At 22.3% G+C, this 24,991-nt stretch overlaps 1 protein-coding gene across 1 annotated transcript in view; it reads right to left on the bottom strand.

The window, feature by feature from the left end:
- The window catches only part of LOC112593091 (small conductance calcium-activated potassium channel protein-like), a 100,604-nt gene extending 75,619 nt beyond the window's left edge, over positions 1-24,985 (bottom strand). Inside the window, exons 1-2 of the mRNA XM_025337358.1 lie at positions 24,721-24,985; positions 1,156-1,275 (exon numbers count right to left, since the gene is read on the bottom strand). Of these exons, the coding sequence (XP_025193143.1) occupies positions 1,156-1,275; positions 24,721-24,861 (261 nt within the window). The 5' untranslated portion in view covers positions 24,862-24,985. The remainder of the gene's footprint in view (positions 1-1,155; positions 1,276-24,720) is intronic.
- Between the last annotated feature and the right edge of the window lie 6 nt (positions 24,986-24,991).

The raw sequence follows: 24,991 nt of genomic DNA, 5'->3' as shown, positions 1-24,991 counted from the left end.
ACGATGAATCAGCAATAAGTTATACTCGATATCATCCGTGTAAGAAGTACTAAAATATACTCGTATATAATGTATGCTTATTCGTTTTTATAACATCACTTTCCAATAAAAAATTATAAATATTAAAATTGAATTAATTGTTTTTAGAACACCATACTATATACATTATATTTATAACTATTTAAATTCTTATATAGGTATCCTAATGACATATCTATTATTTTTATAGTTGATAATTCTTAAAATATTCTTTGCACAAGATCTCTGTGATTATATCTTATAAGTATTAAGTATATTGATATTGGGATAAATTTTTATATTACATAATAATAAACATTATATTTTATTTATTCGTTATTTTTCAAATTAAGAATTACTTATTTTGGTGTAATTCTCTATTTTTTCTCTTTTTTTTACTTTATGTTATATAATCACATCAAATAAATTACCATTTCAATTTACATTTTCAAAAATAAATGAATTCATCTGACACACCAAAATGAAAAGATAATTCAACATTTTATCATGATAGTTAAAACGTTGATTTTATTACATCGAATGTACCAATCAGTATTAATTAACTAAACAAGTGTAATTACAATACATATATTATAGAAAACATTTAAGAATGTTTTTGTCAAATATAGAGATTTGTAAAAATATGAATGATTCGCTTTTTGAGTGTTTTGTTGTTTGAAGAAAAGATCGTAATAGTGAGTAATTTATCATATTGTGCTTTTTTTTTTTTTTTTTTTATATATATATATATATTTTTACTATAACAGAATGTGCGTTTTAGTCACAATTTAAAGTTATTGCAAAAATAAAAGTAAGAGAAAATATAACCAGGGACCAATAAAAATAGCAGGCAATGACTCATGTTCGTTGAAGCGTCGTTTATCTGTTTCACTCACAGCATGTCATTGGTAAAAAGTTTTTACTACGGATTGAGGGAACATATTAAGTATTGCATTCAAAGCTCGTGCATTTAAAATTAATTGCTAAATGTCCGAGAAGCCGGAGGTGATCAAAAACTTGTGCTATTTTTATGTGTATTCAATAAAAATGGCGTCGGTGAAAAAAATTTCAGATAAACCATAAACATGTGTGTTGAGTATTAAAGTATTGTGTGTGTGTGTATTTTTTTTTCTGTACCGTTTTGATGATTGGAACTGTGTCTGAATTCGCAGCTTCTGTCAATGCACGTCTGAGTCGTGCCCGACGCGCCTGAGTTCCCTGAGCTGCCAACGTCTGAGCTGAGAGCAGGATTCCCGCCTGGATCCCATATAGAATAATTTTTTGTATAAATCAAACTAATCAATAATATATAATTTTCATTACAAATTATATTTTTATGATAATATATTGTTTTAATTTAAATGGTTTTCTGATTCAACAATATTTACAATATCATTATAGTAATACTATAAAATAGTTCTCTCATAGGAATTAAAATAATAAAATAAAATATGCTAGGCGTTTGGTTGAATAATAGAGCATTTTCATAATAAAAAAGGCGTAATATGTAGTTAGTGAAATATGAATGCATGCATTACATTATATATATATATTATTAAATTATGTACTCTTAACATGCTATTATATATATATATGTATGTATTTATATATAAAAAAAAGTTAACATGTCATGATGATTATATTATACAGAGTTGATGTACAAACGAGCAGCAAATATGGTAAAATTACATAAAATATGTAACTATTGCTTGAATATGTATTTTATGTTATTGAAATTAGAATATTTGAATAATATTAATCCTAAAAGCTACTACAGTAACTTCAAAGTTTTGAAACTTCTAATGAATCAGTAGGGAACCTTTAACCTTAGATTTAGACAGTTTGAAATATATTATCCAATTTATTTTTAATTTTAAAGTTTAAATTTAAACAGATACCTATGAAAATTGAATTGTTATTATTCTTTACAAAGAATCATTTTCATTACAACTCTGGTTCCTGATTTAATATACGTAATAACACACATGTATTTATTGTATTATGTTAATAAATTATATTAGCACAACAAATATGATAATATTTATATGTTAAAAGATAAATAGTAACAAATATTCTATAAAATATCATTTTTGGCTCATGGGATTAATATCTGAGTTAAGTGATAATCGTATATGTATAGTTTGTACTTATCCTTATTTAAAATTCCGAGTAAAGAGGTAAATATATTAATTTCACAATGATACGTTATTTTTAATTTTTATGTATCTATCATTTTTTTTTTTTTTTTTTTTTTTTTTTTTTAAGCAGTAATAGTGCTTAGGTTTTCAATTTAGAGGATTGTTTCTGATAGCATATTAGATCAAGTTATAGCTTTAGAAAAGTTTACAAAATATATTGTGGTTAAAAACGTATACATTATTTAATTGTCATAGATAATGCTTTCATTTTTATTACAAATATCGCTATATTAAAGCATAAATAATTTATGATTCATAATACATGGTTCATATTGGAATAAAAACAATCTAAAAAAAAAATATATTAGCATTTTTTTATAGGTATTTATTATAAATTTAGATAATTAGTCGAAGAATAACGATTTTGGTTGTGTTTTTGGAATTAAAAAGTATTATTTATGGATATTTGACACTTTTAATGTATTTTATTTTATACACTTGATGATGTTTCAAATTATAATATTTTGGTAGAATTTAATTCAAACTACTATATTAAAAATAGTAAAATAAATTATTTAAATAGCAATATAAATATATTATAAAATATACCTTGTGGTATAAGTAATAAGTAATCTGCCAGTTATTTAATTTAAATAATATAATACATTGTTTAATGGACCGCTTATAATTTATGTTAACGATACATAACATCAAATCTTATTAACGGTATAACGACATCAATAATTTGTATACAAAATAAGGAATATGTTGAATGATTATATAATGTTAAATATTGTAATTGTATTTATATTTGTACTAATCTAAAATGTTTGTTGTAAAAAAATCAATTAACTTTTTAAGAAATAAATTTTCACAAGAAAAAATAAATTGATGTATAATGGTTATTGTAAATATGAAATATTGTTTGAGAATTTTAAGAAAATTAAATTTAATAATTAATATGTATCAGCATTATATAATATATTTTAGTAATTGTATTAGGCAGTTAAATATGTAAGTATATATACACGCTATCCTTTAAATATATTTAAAATATAAAAAGTAACACAAATTTTAAAAGTGAATTAATCATGACGTACAATATACGTAATTCGTAAATCATCGAGTATTTTATATTTTAAATTAATAGCCTCCAACGTATTCTTTTTCAAAGATTAATTTTTATTTCAAACTGGTTCAATTTTTAGTGATGTCATAATGTGGTAGTTAGGACCAACATATTATCAATATATTATAGATAATCAAAAATTATTTTTAAAAAGAGAATTTTTTTTCTGTGTTATAAATATTATAACAACTACTTTTTAAAGCGAGTAACTGATTATTTTTAATTGTTTGACAAGTATATTTAGTTCAACTACCATAATGATATTTATATTAAAAATCATGTATATGATTAAACTCATAATATGACAATACGGTATAAATTATATTTTTGTGAAATGTCTCTAATATTTCAGATATTATAACTTATTGAACATTTTAACCATAAGAATAATTTAAATTATACATATACATACATCTATTATAATGATAATTAGTACCATTTATTTATAACGTAATATTAATAATTATGTATTATATTGACCTACTATGTATTATAATATTTATATATTGACATTATGAATATTTAAATTTAAAGAGTCTCAAAACAAACATAAAGTTGTTGTTACTGGTACAATAACTTTGTTATAATAATGACAGATCTAAAAATGTTAAGTTGTAATAATCCACCTACTTCTATACTATTGTGCTATTTCCAATTATGTTATATTGTTTTCTTATTCGTATAGGAAGTGTTTGGAGATTTAAACTCACTCTGAAACAGCGTTGTTCATTGTATTTAGACATTAACTACGTACATAATGTTCTATCGTATAAAGTAGGTACTCGGGTTAAGGTTTTAATTAAAACATACCGTTATGGAGTAACTTTACCAACGTGACCGGCGGGAATCGTAATTATTTTTAAAGCCCTTGGGAATATCGTGTCATTCGACATCAGGGAGGTATCTCTATTAAACATAATCAACCATCTTTGCTGGTTGAAATATTTCATATCATATACAAACCGACACACCGTATGGGTGACTGGAGAAATACTATCATGTAAGATAATCGAATTAATCTTCCGCCGGTTGTGACTTGTGGTATACTATACGCTGATCTATTTAAGTCTTTCTCGACTGAATATTATTATATACATTTCGAGACACACCTTACCACCTTACATTTAGTATATACCTAATAAAAATTGTATGAATCTGGTGACACCGTTACAAAATGATCGTGGTTTGCATTGAATATTATAATTACATATTGTACTATAAATACGGTAATTTGTAACAAATTTTTAGTAAGTAAACTTTCAAAAAATCAACAGTTAGAAAATAATGTCTAGTGGAGTATTAAAAAATTAAGGTTTGGAAAAATTACATTTTTTGGAAACTGAATGTTTCAATATTATTAATTAGAGTATTCAATATCCATAATATTTTACAACTATCTGTATGTACAGTTATTAGAATTATGTTGATAACATATTTTAAACAGCACGGAATAGGTAGTTATATCATATTTTAGTGACACATATTATATTCAATTAATGAAAAAAAATTAATTTATGATATAGAAACAATACAAACATTAAAATTTTTACCATATTTATATCGTGAGTTAACCATTTTAACCATTTGCGCCAAAAAAAAAAAAAAAAATAATTTGTTTTGGGTACAGCTCATTTGCGCCAAAATAAAAAAAAAGGAATATTTTTTCCGACATCACATTTGCGCTAAATTTACCTCCGTAAACATTTTACATTAACGAATTGGTTATTTAAAATTCTACAATTGACTATGATTATCGATAGCTTATAATTTTCAAAAAAAAATATAAACTTATTAACTATTGATTACTTACCAATTGTTTAAAATAATTTGTGTTATTATTTAAAAAAAAAATCATATTATTGAATATAATTTAAATAAAATTGTATTTATTATTTTTTTTTTTAAATGTATCACTTTATTATAATTATACTAGGTAAATTTAGCGCAAGTTGGCTATTGGTAAAAACATATCTTTTTCATTTTAGCACAAAAGAGATGTACTCAAATAGACGATGCACTTTATATTAAAAGGAGTTTGTTTCATTAAAGACAAATAGAATACAATGAACATGTTACTGAAGGATGGCATAAAAATCTTGGTATTTACTTATATATTATATACTTTTACTTTATTAAAAAAAAAAATAATAATAAAAATAAGAAATTATTTGAGTAATTAATCGTTACCATAAATACGTATAGAAAAATTAACAATCTTAATAATTTTAACTTAAAGTATTTTCTGAGTGCCATTGATAGTATGCATTTTTAAAATTGTATTATGCATTATTTTAAAAACAAATATACTATTATATTTAAATAATTTTGTTTTGTATAAAGATTAATTTTATTCATTATTTTATAATAAATTATGATTCCAAAAGATAACTTTTTATAACTTAATTTCGAAATGTTAAATTTTTAAGTCACGTTTTTGGAAATTGCTTCAATTCCCTTTATACTATTATAATAAAATTAGTTATGCATTTTGTTCTTACAGTACAAAAATAATGTTTACTATCCAATTATCGAATTATATTAATTTCTTATGATTATAAACTGTTATTTTAAAATAGTAATTATTTTATAAGTGCTTACAATAAATTAAGATATTAATAAAAAAAATCAAGAAATTGTAACATAACATTTAATTGCTAAATAAATACTTTTATTAATATAAAATAAATACGAATTTACTATAAATTTTAATGATTGAAAAATAAATATTTAAACTTAAAAAAAATTTTTTTTGATTATTAATAAATTACTTATTTTTAAATAATCTTTAAAAATATAATATTTAAAACTTTTATTGTAATACTATATCCTTTAATACTTTAATATATTAAATATAAAATATATTTTTTTTAAATGGTTTGTAAATTATTTTATTTAAATTGGGATACTATCATTTTAAGATTGATCTATTAGCTATACCATAAACATTTTAAACAAAATAAAAGTATAAAAATAATTAAAAAAAAAAAAACAACATATCGAATTTGACTTAAATTATTATAAAAAAGTTAAAATTTATTATTTTATTAATACATAAATATTTTTTTATTGACGATACATTAAAAAATATATTAAAACATTAATAGAAGTCACAGAAAGAAAAAAACTAAATTATTTATCTAACCTAGCAAAATAAAATGATTACTAGGTTTGTCTTTGAAAAAACAAAACTATAGTACCTACCTATACAATGACGGTGTGGTACTATTATGATATTTTTTTTTTTATAAAACGAAAAAAAAATGTTTTTCCATTATTGTATTGTACAACCAAATTGGTTTGGCCATTATAATGATTTTAAGAAAAAAAATAATATAATTATTAATCAAGAGTTAATGTATATAATATACATAAATATATTAATCTTTATGCGTACCTAGTATGGTGATAAAAGTTTTTAACAAATATATACCATACATTTTAATATATTACATATAATTTATTATAAACAATTTATTACATGTTTATAATTGTTTAGATTTAGTAATATATATATTTATATATATACGTATGTGTATATTTGAATTAATTTATGTAAGCTACATTATTTATTAAAAAAATAAAATAAATTTTATGTCTTATTGTGTTTATCTGTTTTGGTTTTACATTATAATCTGTGTAAATAAACTTTAAGTAATTTAATTTTAACATAATGTATACATAAACTCTAATAATTTTCTGTAATTTAAAAAAAAAGTAATCAATGCATCATCTTTGAGAAACAAAACATCTGAATTAAATAGTAATTTAGTTTTTAAATGTGTCAATTTTAGGTATAAAGTAGTGTGCAGTTTATAATTATTAAATACAATTTTATAATTTTCCTTCAATAACTATATTCGTATAACTTCATATCAATAAAATATTTAAAAAAAAAAGTGAAATAACTATCAACATTCATAACTTTAGTACAATATTATTTTAAAATTAATTTATATGTTATAGATAGTAAATGGATTTCGAGTAACTACGATAATTTCTTAAACCGTTTATTTTATAAAAAATATTTTTTTTCAAATAATCAATACCCATATTACGTGCATAAAAATTTGATATGCATATAAATGTTTAAATCAAATTTTTTAAATTTTTTTTTTTAGAAAAATAAAAATAGATTTATTGTTAACAATTATTTTAGTAAGAGAAATTACAAGAGGTATTTTTTAGTATTTTCAATTAATAAGCGTTAATATTAGTTTGAAAGTTTATTAAACACTTATAATATCTAATTAATTGTATTTGCTTGGGTTACGTTATTTCTACTACTTAACATAGTTAGTTACATTTGAATATTTATTTGATTTTTTTTTTTTATATTACGTTACTCGCATTATATTGTGTATAACGCATATTTTATATGAATAAACAAATTCATATTTTAATGATATTTGTATAATATTAGATGCATAAATGATCATGATATATTAAATAAATATATACGAGCATATTATATTTTTAGTGTATTACCTATATTTTAAAATTAGATATTATATTTCTCAAATTTTTGTTGTTCAAAAATATTCTGGTAATAAAAATAAAGCAACATAATGTGTAAGAAATGCTCAACTTATTTTTCAATTTTCTTGTACCGAATTTTAAGATAAATTGAGAAACCATAGTGAAATAACCTATGTAGTTCTAATTTTAAAATTATCATTATTTATGATTTTAGTTATGTCCTTAATAGGTTTTGTTATGATTCCATTTTTGATTTCAAATTTATAAATATTTTTATTTTTTTTGCATGAAGTTCTCTATTTTTTTCTGGTAATAAATTCATAAAATATTGTATAAATATGTCAGCATGACTAGTTTTCTGAAAATAACAGGTTATTAAAAAAAAAAGTACAATTTATTTTTTAAAACAACTCAGGATCAGTTGATAAGCCCTATCCTCAGTTTAATCATTTATGTACAATAATATATTACAATATCGTATTATTAAAACTAAAATTAAATAAATAATATTTACAACTCAGCATGAAGTTATAATTTTTAATTATAGAACATATAATCATTATCTCAAACTGATTGAAAAGATTAATTTTATTTTTTTATTTTTGCTTTAGGTAAATTTCCATTTTATAAAACAATATACATTGGTAGTAAATAAAATACTGAAAAATTAAGCAAAATTGTACTGTCCCATTTTAAGGAAGCTTTGTTTTAATAAGTTTCCCAATAATTCTGCGTAAAGTAAAATGTCGTTTTTTTTTTGAAAACCTGCCAATATGTCGGCTTCCAATAGGATTGGATGCGCACAACCAGACTGCTACATCAGACGGTTTGATAAATGAAACGGTCAAAACCTGTGACGGACCACCTCAGAAAACTGGGTCGTCAATCACGGACCCATTGTGGGCTTTTGTGCATTGACGGCAGCGGTGGTGAAGCTTGGTAAAGTTTCCAAACAAATGGTTATTTTTTTCGTCGTTCTCATGTATATACATATATATATATATATATATATATACGTACATTGCATTTTGCCCAAAGAGAGAAACTAACTCTCTCCGGGGCTTCGTCATCAATAAACAAACGTTTTGTCCGACTTCAATTAATCAACTTCGCTGACATGAATAGTTAACCACTATAATTCAGTGATGAACAAGTAATCGGGTCAAAGAGTGAACGGGTAGTGGACGGGTAGTCGGAAATAACACAAAAAAAACTCATCTCAATAGTAAAAAATATAGATGTATCGAAGACATTGAATAATCTGTCCTATGAGGGCTTTTGACTTAAATATATTTATTTTTTAAATTGTGTTTTTAATAAACTTTAAACAAGCAATGCCATTATTTAAGTTAAGTTTAGTTATTATTATTAATATACTTTATATATATAGTGTGAAGTGAATTTAAATTTTTGTGTGAAAAATATACTTATATTTTTTTTTTCTTTATTGTATTTTATTGGCAGATAATATTTAAATTATAACATTACACTCACAAATATACTTTAATACGTTTAGTAAAATGCGTACCATTATTTAAAGCAAAAATGTTTCTTTTAAAATCATTACGTTGATAATGAAAAACAAATCTTAAATTTACGTAGATGTATTTAAATTCATGAATATGTATCAGTATCCATCTACGTTAAAAGAAAACACTGCATTGAATAAATTACTTAAGTCTTGTTTAAATAAACATATCACGACAAAATTGATCCTTTAATGGAATAGTTAATTGAAATTGTATGTAAGTATAATATGACCACCTATATAATTACATTACGGTACATTATTATTGATATTTACTATCACTCAATAATAATTCTGATAGGAATAGATACAATATATCAATAATGATTTATTGTACATTAACAGTTAGCGAAATAGTTAATGGAGAAGAAAATAGGAAGGTACCTTCATTTATTTAAAATTTAAAATTTATTATAAATATAAAATGTGTTTTTCGTTTAAATTCCGTATGTATGAACTTAAAAAAATAATATATGATAATGTTCTTAATAATTTTCGAATATATCATCTAGAATAACTATAATTTACCGTAAAAAAAATTAAGAAACATGTATCCTAACAATATATTATATTTATCATGAACCATATATGCTATCATACTTTTAACTAAAATAATATATAAGTTTTAGCAATAATAATAATACATTATAATTTACAATGTCTTATTTATTTTAAAGGTATGATACATCGATTATTGATCACTGATGTTAAATTAAATTTTTATAGTATACAAGCAATTGATAAATATCTATTTATATTTAATTTATACTATGCAATACTTCATCAAATTATGTTATCTTATAAATAAAATTGATATGCTATTTTATTGTTTTAAATGTTATACATTATGATTTAAATAGTATAATATTTATTTTTTTACAATGTAAATCAAATTATTGGTTAATAGTTAATTTTGATATAATATTATAGTCTTGTTTTTAAGAAAAAAGTCACTTACGACTACTAGCGATACTTTTATTTGTGAAATTTTACTGTAATTAGTTGTGGCATAATTTAATTCTGATATGATAGGAGGGTTTCTTAGACATAATCACTGAAGCTAACATAGATATACTTACAAGCAAATTTGCTAATTTATGAAATCATTAAAATTATATAACATTGAAAAAATGTTTTAAGTGGTTTATAGTGGAAAATTGGATCTAGTTGATATCTAGTCAAAAGTGAAAAAAAATCTTTTGAATTCTTTAAAATAATATTAGGAAAAATGATAATTTTTATACAAAAACCAGTTTCTAACAAATTCTATTTTATCTTTTGGAGTAATTAAAAACTGTAAAAAATTACAATTTTTACAAAACAACGTAAATATTCGAATTATATTTACATAAGATAATTCTCAAAAATTGTACGAATTTTGTAGTATTTTTAGACTTTATACAATATTTTTGACTTTTTTATATATATTTTTAATTTATGTATAAATTATGTTTTTTTCATTAAAGGTCAAAAATATAAAACGAGGTTACTCATTAGTTATTCATATACTAATAACAAATATTGAATCGTCACATTTTTTTTATATACGCGTTTAAAGATTCCAATTTTTTTTTTTAAATTGTTGATGAATTCATAAACATGTACTAATTATTTAATGGTGAAAAATAATTAAGTATTCTTATTTATTTTTACCATTTATTGAAATTCTTCTTATTATAATAATAATTTTCACTATTAATTTTATAAAAAAAAAAAATTATTTTCAATATAGATTTTTCTGAGAAATTCATTGTTTTTTTCATTAAAAGTTAAAAGTACTTTTAGTACATTAAGCTTTTTATTTATAAATGTGTATCTGTAAACCAAAGTTTAGTTAATAATGAATTTAAGTTTATAATTTTTGTTAGGTTTTCTGATTTATTGTCTTAGGCAATGTAATATTATTGCTTGCTTTTTATGTTTTTAGCATATTATATTATGTATAAATATTGTGTACCTACTTAGTCTATCGAAGGGTTTCCAATATGAATAGTTGTTTTTACTGAGATTTTAAACTTAAACTATGTACTTAATTATATTTCTTAAATTAAATATATAATTATATGCAATTTATTGTAAATTAATACAATCGATAATTGAAAACATATAGGTACATTAATATTTTTTTAAGCAAAATACACAATAAATACATGCTTTTTAAAAACGTTATGATTTAAGATATTGTATAAATAATGTTAAGAAGAATTTCAGTAAAAAGGTTATATTATATTAATGTTTATGTATATATATATATAAGTTTTTGAGCTGGATACAACAATTGTTTTTTGATCATAAAATTGTCATAGCAACCAAATTACAACATTAATTATATCACTTAATCATCATTATGTTATAACGATTTTACATTACATACTCGTATATATCTGTTATCAAATATTATCAAACAAATAAATATGATTTCATTAATTAATTTTAGGTAAAGAAATTACCACATTTTTGGTTCTTGATTTTTTATGTTATATTAGTTATATTAAAACAGTGACCATCAAAATTATGTAAAATTATATAATTTAATGTTTTTTCCATGCAGAGAAAATAATAAAAATTTATTTTATTTTCTAGGTATCACTTTTATCAAATCATGAGATATATATTTTGTAATAATATTCTTAAATTTTCAATATAAAACATTATATTTATATTACTATTACAAAAAATGATTTAACTTATTTGCATTGAAAAAATATATTCTTTATAAACTTTGACCATTAAGTAATTTATTATATTTAATGATTTTCAATATAAATAGTGAATTGGAAAACAAATGGCTAGAATGAATTCATGGCCATAGATTACATTTATTTGTGTGTTTATTGTATTTTTAACATACTTTCATTAGGTACCTTCTATTATAAACTTAAATAAATTTTATTTTTCACATGATACAATTAGCATGGCAACCAATAAATAAATACTAATTATTAATAACTAAAGACTTAAAATTCTATATTATTAGTTTTGTTTATTTTATCTTCCACTTATTTTATTTTCAAATATTTTAAACTATATAAATTAAATTGAAAAATCCAAAAGAGGTTGACACTTTGCTAACAGGCGTGAATTTCACGCTGGTCAGGTGTTATGACCTCCTCTCTCTCATATGTGGTTGGTGAATGAAACAAGTAATGGGCTGAGTCTCAAAAATATTGTAAACAACGTTTAAAATCAAAATTATTAAAGCAATTTTATATATTGAATTTTAGATTTTGAACGGCATGATGCATTTATTGATTTTACAATGATGTTATTTATTTTTTTTACATCATCATAAAACATATTTCTTATCAACAAAAAAAATAAAATAATACAATTATCAATTTTGAAAAAAAAAAAATGTTTGGTAGAAGATTAAAATTAACCTCCGTAATATAAGTGGAAAAAAATAAAAATATATTCTAACGTTTATTAAACTTAAGTAATATTACTAAAATAAAATTCAGCAATATTGGTTACCAAAACTGTAAACCATCGTTCAAAATTGTATTTTATTGAATAAAACTATGTATAGTTGAATTCAAATTTAACATATAATATATTATAGTGCTCTTGTGCTTTTGAAATTTGAATATGAAATTCAAATATATACAGTTTTGCTGTCTAAAAAAATACCGAAGAAACTTTAGACAAATTGATGTAATAATTGGTTTGGAAATAGTATAAAATATTTAAAAGGTTGTAAAAGAAACGTGTACTTAATCTCCTAGAGATGAAAATAAAGTAATTTATGAAGTATAGGTATATATTATGTATATGTTTAGGCTGATGAGTAATGTGAGTTGAGTAATGACGCATTATGTTTAAAAATCCACTTAAATTACAAAAAATCTAGGCCCGATTCCATTAACTGACTAGCAAACACTTATTTGATTAATTAAATATCACGTATTAAATATGTTTAGTCGAACTAACTATCCAATTAACGTTAGAAATAAGTATTATTTTATCATCATATATATTATTACAATTATTTTTGTTAATACTATTACAAGAAAATTAATATTATTATTACTATATTATGTACTATAGGAATATGCTATATTTATATAGTCAATCTAATAAATATTATTTTGTATAGACTTGTATCATTAATGTTTTTTTCATTCTTACATAGAACTGTATTAATAAGAAGTATAAATATGTAAACGCATGCAGGTAACACTGATAACCAAGTTTTTAAATTGTATAAGTTTCATAACATAAAAAAAAAATTGCCATTGTATACTCTAAAATACACATTATTGAAAAAAATTTCTTAAAAAATGATTTACCATTCATAGATACTGCAATATATTAAAAATTGAAAGCTTTGATAGGTACTTCAACGGGTTATATTTTCATCGGTAATCTTTTATATGTTTTAATTCAGCTTATATCGACTCTTGAGTATTTTTTAATGGTACATCAATTTTTTTTTTATGTATATATTAATTCCATAAAACATTTGTGACGTTAATAAAGGGTGAATAAGAACAAACATGAAAAATAAATAATTTAAAAAATGGACATCGTTTGGAATGATGATAAATTAAGCAATAAAAAATATGTTTTTGATCAGGAATTATACTTATAAATAGGCACACTTACTATATACTTAAGTACTAAATCAATCAAATAATGTTGTTTGAATAATGTTCTAATTGCTATGTGAATAAATATTTTTTTATAAGCTATTTTTAAATGTTAATAATTATTTACAAAGAAAAAAAAAATGATCTTTTAATTAATTAATTGAACAATAAAATTACGGTTTTAACTGTTATATTCATATTTCATACACACTACATATTAAAATTAATAGTCATAATTTGTTTCATAATAATATAAATTTATTATAGTTTTTTTATTTTACATTTTTTTTTCTGCTGTCTTCTTTAATGTAAACAAATTATGGTATCCTTATACTTATAACACCTACGAAACCCATATCACTAAGTATACTGCTGCAATATACTTACGCCAATGCACATATGTGATACAATATTTACAAAACAATTATTTAACGTGGATTATCTTGAATAAATAAACCGTCTAATGTTGGCATTTTAAACCTGGAAAGTTATATGTTATGAAGGCACTTTTATTATAAATTACAATGTTAGCCTTATAGTAAATCACTACACCATTAACGCTCTAAATGCCGAAAAGGATTGCACGGGACAGCCTTAGAAGATAAATTTACAACCAGTGAAGGAAAGCAGTTTCAAAGAAAATTTCTGAAACATGGGTTACCTATTTAATTTTAAATAATGAGATTGTATATGAATAAAATTTAAACAGAAATATAAATATAAAAGAAATTATATAAATAATCTAATAATTAAATATTTATAATTATAAAATAATTTTATAAAAAAAAAAAACAAATAATGTGCCTACCTAATAATTTATGATATTGTAATTTTTTTCAGATTTCTCATATTTAAATATCTTTTTAATAATGGTCAATGATATCTTTAGTGAATATTATCTACTATCTACTATTGTACCGCTTCCACAAACAAATGTTTCATTCATTACTTTTAGGTGACATTTTTTTGGGGATTTATAATATTATCATTATTAAGTTGTGAAGTTAAACCAAAAATTGAAAGTAATTCGTGCAAATTTAAAGAATAAAAAAGGTAGGTAAGTTAATACCTAAATATAACGGGTTAATAATACAATAACTTAATTAAAGAATTTATTTTTTATTGAAAATTCCAATAAAAACAAAAATGATCATACTATTAATTTATAATGGTTTTTACATACATTAGTATAAATATTTAAAAGATTCATTATATTTAATACCATTATTTATGTAACTATATATTAAAATATTGTCTACCATATACAGATTATAGTAAAAATCTATTTATTTATAGTTATAATGTATTTAAATATTATATAAACATTGACCAATATCAATAATTTTGGCCTGAAAAGATCTTAACATTGTGTAAATTGATTATTTTAAAGATATTTAAAGATCATACGTATTTCAATACTTTATTCGTGTCCTTCATAGAAGAAATAATTAATATACTTCATATTATTATATTTATTTAATAAAGAATTTGTTATAACCTTAAAGAAAGGGTTTATTATAAGTATAATGTATAAATTTTAAAGTGTATTTTCTATTTATTTACTGTGACAGTAAAAAAAAAAAATATATATATATATAAACTTTAGAAGAGAATAATATTCTTGTTATTCACAAAAACTTCCGAGGTCTATACGCGTAACTGAAAACTAGTTAGAAAACAATATCTACTTATTTAGCAGTATTTATTATAATTAATATTTTTATTGCAAATATGCCCATTTTACAGTTGTAATTAAAATAATGATACTTTGTTTGCATGTTTAATAAATACACAATTTAATTTAAAAAGTGTCTATTAAATAAAATAACTCAAATTAATTAAATAATTCATTGTTATTATTTGTTTCCCCTTACCTGAGTATTCCAAATATGGTTTGAGTATTATAAAACTCGGTAACAAGAATCGATGAAAAGTAAAAATGTTTTTTTTTTTCAAAAATAACTTTTAATACTATGTAAATATCCGTATTTTAATGTATAGTACAATATTTGCTTAATTTTCAATATTTTTTACTATAGAATTTAGTAAATAAAGATATTAATTCATAATATTTAAAAAGTTTTAAGAGAAATTATATGTTATAGTTTATTGTTCTTGGTACATCAAAAGCAATTTGTGGCATATTATCAATAATTATAATAATATTATGATAATATAATATGCCTAAACAATTTTTTTTTTTTTTTTTTTATTTAAAATTTAGTTTGATAAAACTTCTTTCAATTATTAATGAAAAATAAAACACACTAGAGCGTGACCTTTATTGATCACAAATGAACATAAATTTGTAGTGACATCTAGTGGTGAATTGCAATATTTCTATAAAAGTTCCCTGCACAATAATATTTGTCATGTAGATAGCGATTCCATGCTATAAATTGTTGTAAACTAAGTGTATTATTATTAATTTTCAAAGTTCATTAAATCATAGATGGTTATAATCTGTTTGGTCTATAACCTAAAATAAAATTTGACAAATATGTTTTTGATTACGGTTCACTTAAGTTTTATTTTTGGAAAATTAATTTATTATTAATTGCAGTTAAGTTAATATTATTTAAAGTTAATGGATTTATTTAAAATATCAATTAGTTTAATTGGAAAAAAATAGTTAACTAACTGAAGTGAATATAAAAAAAAAATATATAATTAACTTTCTTAGCCATGTTAATTGGTAATGAAATAAATATATTCAAATGTATTGAGATCAAAATATTCAAATAAATTAGATGCTTTTTATCTTTCAAATTACTCAAATATAATAATTAAACTTTCCAAATGGCGTTTTAGATATATTTTTATGATAAACTTAATTTACGGTAGAATTTTCAATACATAAAATATATTTATTAAAAGCCTAAATATAATATATCATAGTACTTCATTACGATACATGTGTACAGAATAATAGGAGTATATCTTATATTCTCAGGAATATAGACACGAAAATTTACGTAAGATATAAATTTCTGGACACGATTTGTCAATATTTAGTAATAGTGTGTATAAAATAATTATGAATACAGTACTATTTACTATTTTACATCACTTCTTCATTATCTTATGAATTTGAATTAAAATAAATAATTGAATAATTCATAAATCAGAATATTATAATATATTATATTATTGACTATTGTATTGAAAATTACACTTGAATATGTTCATATTATATTATATTTTTTATGATGCTTTATATTATTTTTAATAATTAATGTATCTCTATCACATATTTAATACAACGTACAACTAAGAAGTTAAAAAAAAAAAAAAAAAAACAATTTATAAGGTTTAGTGATAAATCATTTAGTGTGTGGCACTTGTCTTGCGTTCGATCAACTTCATGCACGAGAAATTCTTATAATTTAGCGTTATATTCACTTGTTTTTTGTTCTGTGTTATTTGGAATAATTATTTCTTCAAAATAGCTTCAACAAGATTTGGAACGTTTGAATTTTATAAGTCAACCAATAATAGCATTTTGATAAAAAGCGTTTAGGTATACTTAAGAGGGCTTGTTATTTTAATTTAGCTCAGGATAAATGAATAACTTCGAATTATCAAATAAACATAATAAGCCTTCCACTTAACAGCTTTTAAAATGTCCAACATCCTCTCATTGGTAAATTTTCAAAACTTATAATTTGGAGAAAAAAATCTTATATTTAACATTACCTACGATTCTCTATCTGTACCTACAGCATATAAATCTTAGGCTCCTTAAAACTTTTTAGTCATAAAAATATCCTAACTATCCATTAATTAAATCTTTGCTAACTCTTTAATGTAGGACTTATGAGGCTGTAACTACGTCTCTAGCGAAAACCCAATTATGGCATTTGTAATGGTTTTTAATTAAATCACTGTAAAAAACAATTTATTATTTTTAGGTTATGACGCAACGTATTGTCTTATTAATGTTTTAAAAGCACTTTTTAGAATAAAAGAAAAACAATTTGTTAAGCAATTAATATATTCCAACAACGTTTTATATTTTATCTTGTATGTCTAATGATACTTTTTATTGTAACAAATATTTTATTTTATGATAAAAATATTTCATTTATTTTTAAAATAATCATAAAAATGTAATTTAATTTTAGATCCACCTGAATATACTCAATATATATGTAAATACACTCACATACATATATATATATATATGAATTATATATGAATAAAATTCTTAAATTACAATTTGTCATTGTTATATAACATAAAGCGCTAAGAGAAAATATTTTTCCACTTAATATCTCTTTTGAGATTATAATGTACTATCAATCAAAAACTGTTTTCAAAACTCTGCGTATTGTCTAAGAAATCAAAATTAATGAGACCAAAAAATTATCAGCCAGATTGACAAATGTTTTTAATATTAAACTTTATTTGGAAATACTTTTCATTATATTTTAATGAAATAAATATGTTTAACAATTACTTGTTGAGTAGTATAGTATTTTAAGTATTTTATATTCAATGAGAAATTACATCCATTTTATAAGGGAAATTTAACAGATTTTAAGGGATATTTATTTTTTCCAGAAAATGTAAATACTCATATTATAAAAGAATCAGGGTTTTCAATAATTTATCCTTAAAAATGTTTATATTGATAATAAATTACAGGTGCCCAATAACAATTATAATTTTAAATACATGAGTTAAAAGGGTGAAATCACATTTACATTTCTTCGATATGCTTTGTTTATTTGTAGTTTTTTATCATAATTATAGATGTATAAGCTTTAAAGAAGTTTTAAAAATGATCTCTTCAAACACTTTTGACCGATATATTAATATCTAAAAAAATGCAAGAAAAAAATAAAAACCATTTTTCTCAAAATTTAAAACAAATTTTATTATATTATCATAAATTTGTATTAAATTTGTATTTGTCTATTTTATTTTATTGTAGATTATAAATAGTTAAGAAATAATATAGGTAGTAGGTACGTGTGTAGATACATATTTTTATCTACTCCATGGAAATATTATAGCATAATACTTTTTACTTATTAATTCAGTTTTAATACAGTCTATTATTATTTGATGTGTAATGTAATCACCCTTTTAATAATAATATAAACCGATCGACCAACTACAAACTGCAGACCAGCGATTGTTAAATGGAATTCTGTTGTACTCAACTCCACTGTAAAATCATTACTATGAGATGGCTCATTCATAGTCAATCACCAACTGGGAAATTTATATTTGTATCTGATGGAAACTCATTAAATATGTATAATAATGGATCGATTGCATTATGATTTAATATTTGTGCCAAGAACCGTTATGAAAACTATATTATTTATCATTGAAGTATTATGTTTAAATTTTAAAAAAAATTGTTATAAAATATACAATGCTATTTAAATAAGAAATACAATTTTTAGTATGTTGTAATGCTGTTGAAATAAGTTTTCTACTATTAATAACTTGATTAACATAATTTATTATTAATTAATATTTTGAATAATATCGTTCTTTATTTTTTACTTACAAGACAAATTATTTTTACATTATCAATCCAAATCATTCTTACTTGTGTTTCGATACAACAATAAAATCGCATTTTAAATTTAACTGTATGATTACATTTTTTTTTTTTTTAAAGAAAAACTAAAATAAAAAATATTTTAAACATTTTCAATACTATTCTTTTAAAAAATAGTATTTTGAAATTAAAATAACCTCTACAATCTTTTTACTTATATTAAATTATAATTTATGTAAATCAAGTTTTTGTATTAGCCATTATGATTCCAATCAATATATTATTATTTTTCATAAAAATCGAAATAAGTAATATTGATACACCTATGTATGCCAAAGGATTTTTTTAACATAGCTTACAAAAATTGTTATTTTGTAGGCTAACCAATAAAATTTTGCAATTCTAAGAAAAAAACACAGTATGTATCCTTGGGGAAAAATAGTAAGCATTATTATATGTAGAATATAGATAGGTTACTGCTGCATATATTTTCAGAAAATAGATTTTCCTATTTATACATTTCGTATTTTGCTAGCAGTAGGTAATCTTAGTTAAAACGTTTTCTTTTAGTATAAGCATCATGCTATTCATATATTATGAAACAAAAATCTTATGAATAATATGTATTTTTTTTTTTAATAATCAAATGTTAGTACATATACATTCAATTATAGTATTAATATTTTCAAAAAAATGACTATATTAATTAAAATTAAAATTTTAAATATGTACAATTATATAAGAATAATTTGTCAATTTAAGTGCGTATGTAAATAATACTGCTTTATGAATTTTACTTAGTTTTATGAAAAAGATACATTTTATAAGATATATTTGTGTACAATCACACAGAATATTTATTTATTTTTTTAATCCTAAAATAATGAAAATAAATTTAGCAAACTTTTATATAAAATAATTAATTTAAAATTTAGATGTATTTTGTATTTTAAATTTAAAAATTACAATATTATATCAATATTTATGATATGCTATATTTTAAAATTATATTTATATTTTATACATGCAATTAAAGTTAAACATAACACACCTAAAGGTAAGCATTAAGCAGTTTCCTGTTTTGTCTTATTACAGTGTTAGTAAAATATGTTAATTATGAATAATTGATATTCAAATTCATAGAGTTAAGCTTTCTACGAGAAAATTTACATTCAGTCTATTTAAGTGAGTACAATGTGTTAATGTATGTAGTACATACTTACATACTATAGTTGTAGTATAGTTAAATATGTACTTTATAAAAATTAATAATCTTTATAAAATGTAGTTTGTAAGTTACAACATTTGTTTTTCAAAAGTCAATTTAAACAATACATTCTTTTGAATACAGTCTTTGAACAAAATCTAATCTTTAATACAGTCATAGATATAGCGTTAAATTGAAAATATAAAAAGATCACTATTGGTATAGTTTTAAACCAAAATACTAGTCCTGAACCTTATTAAATGGGTCGAAAGTTCAATGTAAAGTGACTTTAAAATGCTGTCAATCCCTTAATCCTCGCGGTAATTAAAAAATTATGTGTTATCCAACGTGGAAATGTTAAACTGTAAACACGTTTAATACAATACCAATGGAAAATCCGTTCTCTTATTGATTTTTTAATTTTAATTTTATTCATTTTTATGAATAATAAATACACTAAGCTTATAATACAAAAAACTTAAATAGAAACATATATGATAAATATTTGTACATTTTTATTATTTAACTATTGATTTTAATTAATCTTAAAAATATATACTTATTTTATTACCAATAATTTGTCTGACATAAAATAACTGTATAGCCAAAGTGGTAATATACTTAATACCATACTAACTATGGTCGTAGTAAATAAAAAAATACAATACTATATATATATATATATATCATTATAAAAACTATAATAATATTATATATAATAAAAAATTTATCTAAGTCATAACTATTTGGTAGTTAATATTGAACAAAAATCACATAATCGCTTAATATACTAATTTTGATGTTTATGATAAACAAAATTTCACTTTTTATAAATATTACGTACCATTCTTTTATATCTATTTGTTTTTATTTGTTTTAATAAAGCTAATAAGAGATTATCATATTCAATAAAGTATTTTTTTTTTATTTAAACGAATTCAAAAAAATATACATGGGAAGTATGGTTATACATATACATAATATTATAGTAAAGTATAAAACGGCTTATGTTCAACTGTTATTTTACATAAGTTTAAAAAGTTAAATATCTTTTAAATTAATAACTTGCATGAACATTTACATAAATTTTTATTTTTATTTAAACAACATAAACTGCACTGAAAATATTACTGCTTGATTCTCAAGCATACATTTTCATATACATTTTATCGGTATATGAGAATCCACGAATGTTTTCTTACAAAATTATGGTTTGTAATAAAATTTAGATTTGATAAAGACATAATAAGTAAATAAAACATATTTTGAAAGGATAAGGTAAGATTTTTATTTAATATTTATTGTTTTAAATGAACTAACATTTTCTTCAACCTTTAGACAAACCAACTATGGTTGAAATATGCCTTTAAAACGCATCCCAAAGTACCTAACTTTATATTTTCTGTTCAATATTAAAAATCCCGAGTAAAATAAAACCTCGGTTGACATGATGTAGTTCTTCCGAGTTATAGTAAAGTTTATTAAAAATGAAATAATACATTTTTTAAATTAAAATACGTGTATAATATTTTTTATTCTTCTTTTATTAAATTTAGAATCTTTATTAAACCAAAACAGATAACAAACTTGCCTCATTATGTATAAATATAAATTTATTTTATATTTTATCAAAAATCAGTCAACTAAAATAAAACATTTTTATTGTATACAAAAATATAACAAAACTTCTTTCTCTTAAAATATAGTAAAATCGTGTAATTATAATATTCTATAGATCATAATATAATTTGGTTTTAAATAAATTGATGTATTTAGAGTATTTAAACTCTATGTTTCTATTACAAGTATGTCTAAAGGAGATAGTAAATTCCTAGAATCAAAGAAACATCGGCTACTAGGCCCCATTAGTTATAATATTACATTTTATTATTATGTTTTTATTATTTAAGATTTATTTTTTGATTAAATAAAGAAAAAATAAATAAATAGAAAATAATAGTAAAATAGCATCAATACATTTTATTTATTTATTTCAAGTGAATTATCATATTATAAGGTTATTCATAATTATTTTAAAATAGTTTATGTTATTCGTGATATTAAATTATATTATCATCTAGTCATCTAAATTAAGTTATGTATTTTAGTTTAATATTTAAATGAAAATTATATACATAGAGGTATTTAAACATTTTTGATCGTAAAAGAAAAATCATGTTTTGCAATTATACAAAAAATTAAAATGAATTTGTAGATAGAAATACAGTAAATTAAAAAATATATATAAACATGTTTTTAAACCTAATAATCATTTAGAAGTATTTAGTTTTTGATAAAATTATTAATTTCATTAACTAATGAACTCTCACTTTGAAAGTATCTTGTCGTTGTAATGTATTTATTATTATATAGATACTTATAAAAATCTAGAATATCTCACTTTGAACACATTATTTTTAAAGATTGTTTTCTGAAAGAACTTGGCATACGTCATATTAAACTGTTGCTCTTTTATACAGAAACACTTTTCATACATTTCATTTGTATTGTTATTGTTGCTCATGCGGAAAAAGAAATACTATTTTAAGATTTTTTTATGATTTTACTTCTGCTTTAAGAACAAAAATATATATATATATTATAATTGTATTTTTGTTCTAGTGGTTGGCCACTTTCATCTCTTGTTTGAGCATCATGTCTAATAATTGGATATTTATATGTTTAAGTATCATATATTACATTTAAGTATGGATATTTTAATTATGTTAAAATTAAAAATCGGATATACTTTGATTTTTTTTTAGTCATATTCGTATTACTAATCTCATAGACAACTCATAGATCTATGTATACAGAAACAAATTGAATTAAAGGACGATAATTATTTTAATATGATGTATCTTAATAATAATAATCCTAAAATAAATTTAACTTTAACTTGAATTTTTTTTCTTTTTGATACTTAAAAACCATGTGTGTAAAGTCATATAAAATCCTATATCTTAAAACAATAAATATACCTATCAATTGCGAAAGTTATATTATTTTCTATAATAATTTCATTTGATAATATAATTTATCACTGTAACTGTGAATTATTAAATGATATTATAGAAGCGTGTGGCTATAATCGGACGAGGGAGAAAAGGTGACTAGCAAAATATTCGTAAACTAAACAATTCGAAATCATTAATGGTTGTAAATGCAACAAAAACCAATCGATTGTAAATAATTATTGATCATAATAAATATGGTAGGTATACTACTAGGCCACTATAGGGTCATGCTATAGTATTTGGATTATATAATATCAAAATAAATAGTGTTTAATGACTTTGAGCTATGAACTCGAAGCGATTAAAGCGTTCACTTAGTCGTCGTAAATCAGAATATACGTATTCTACTATACATTGGGTGGGTGAAAAGTAAGGTGAGGGTAATGGGTCAAGCGTCGTCATCACAGCGTTCGTCAACAAATCCGACCAAATAAAACTAGAAAAAAAGAGAGAGAGAGAAAGAGAGAGAGAGATAAAGAGAGAAAAAAAGAAGAAAAAAAAGCGTTTCGACGGGCGTTGGTGAGTGGCGGCCAGTGACGTAGTGAGTGATATACTTATATAATACTGCGCGGGCGAGGCAAAACGTTTAAACACCTAAGCCCGCAAGGTCCGCACGAATGCGCCCGTTTAGATCTCAGTGTTTATTATATTAACGTTCACCACTACGCCACCGATGATGGCGGTTTGGAGGAACGGGAACGTACGTACAACATACTAATAACATTATCATACCGCGGGCATGACGCGTGCCCGAGGACACCGGGGGGGTGTGATATACGGATAAATTCTATAGGCACAGGTTTTGTGACGGTATTTAATGTTATAATAATATGCGCTCACTCAATGATGTCAATAATAATAACGATATAATGTGCGTGATGACTTGCCGAGTAAAAAAAAATTAAAAAAAAAACAAAACGAAACGAAAATTCGAAACGACAGAGAAGAAAAAGTATGATGATAATAATAATAATAATAATAATAACAACAACAACAACCACTCCTAACGTGTTTTTTTTTTCACATATATAATATATATATATATATTTATTTATTGTTTTTATCGTATTTATAAATTATTGCACTTATTGTTTTCCAACCTGTCGAAATTGTCTGATCGCGCCGTTTATCCGCAGCGAGTCGGCCGCGATCATGGCTATGTTGTCGGCCGGGTCGCGGAGCTGTCGCAGCGACGAGCTGGGCTGATGGTGGATGTTGTGGCAACAGTGTCCCGAGCACATGGACGCGCTGCCGGTGGCCTCGGGCTGCGAGCTCTGCCTGATGATCCGCGAGCTGGGCGACGTGGTGAGCAGGACGGGCGGCGGCGGTGACAGTCCGTAAGCGGACCCGACGCCGCCGCCGCCGATCGAG

The sequence above is a fragment of the Melanaphis sacchari genome, unplaced genomic scaffold (genome assembly GCF_002803265.2).
Source record: "Melanaphis sacchari strain LSU unplaced genomic scaffold, SCAv2.0 Contig1_pilon_pilon, whole genome shotgun sequence".
Classification (NCBI taxonomy): domain Eukaryota; kingdom Metazoa; phylum Arthropoda; class Insecta; order Hemiptera; family Aphididae; genus Melanaphis; species Melanaphis sacchari.
Note: the sequence above shows the minus strand (reverse complement) of the source record. Positions and strands in the feature narration are given on the sequence as shown.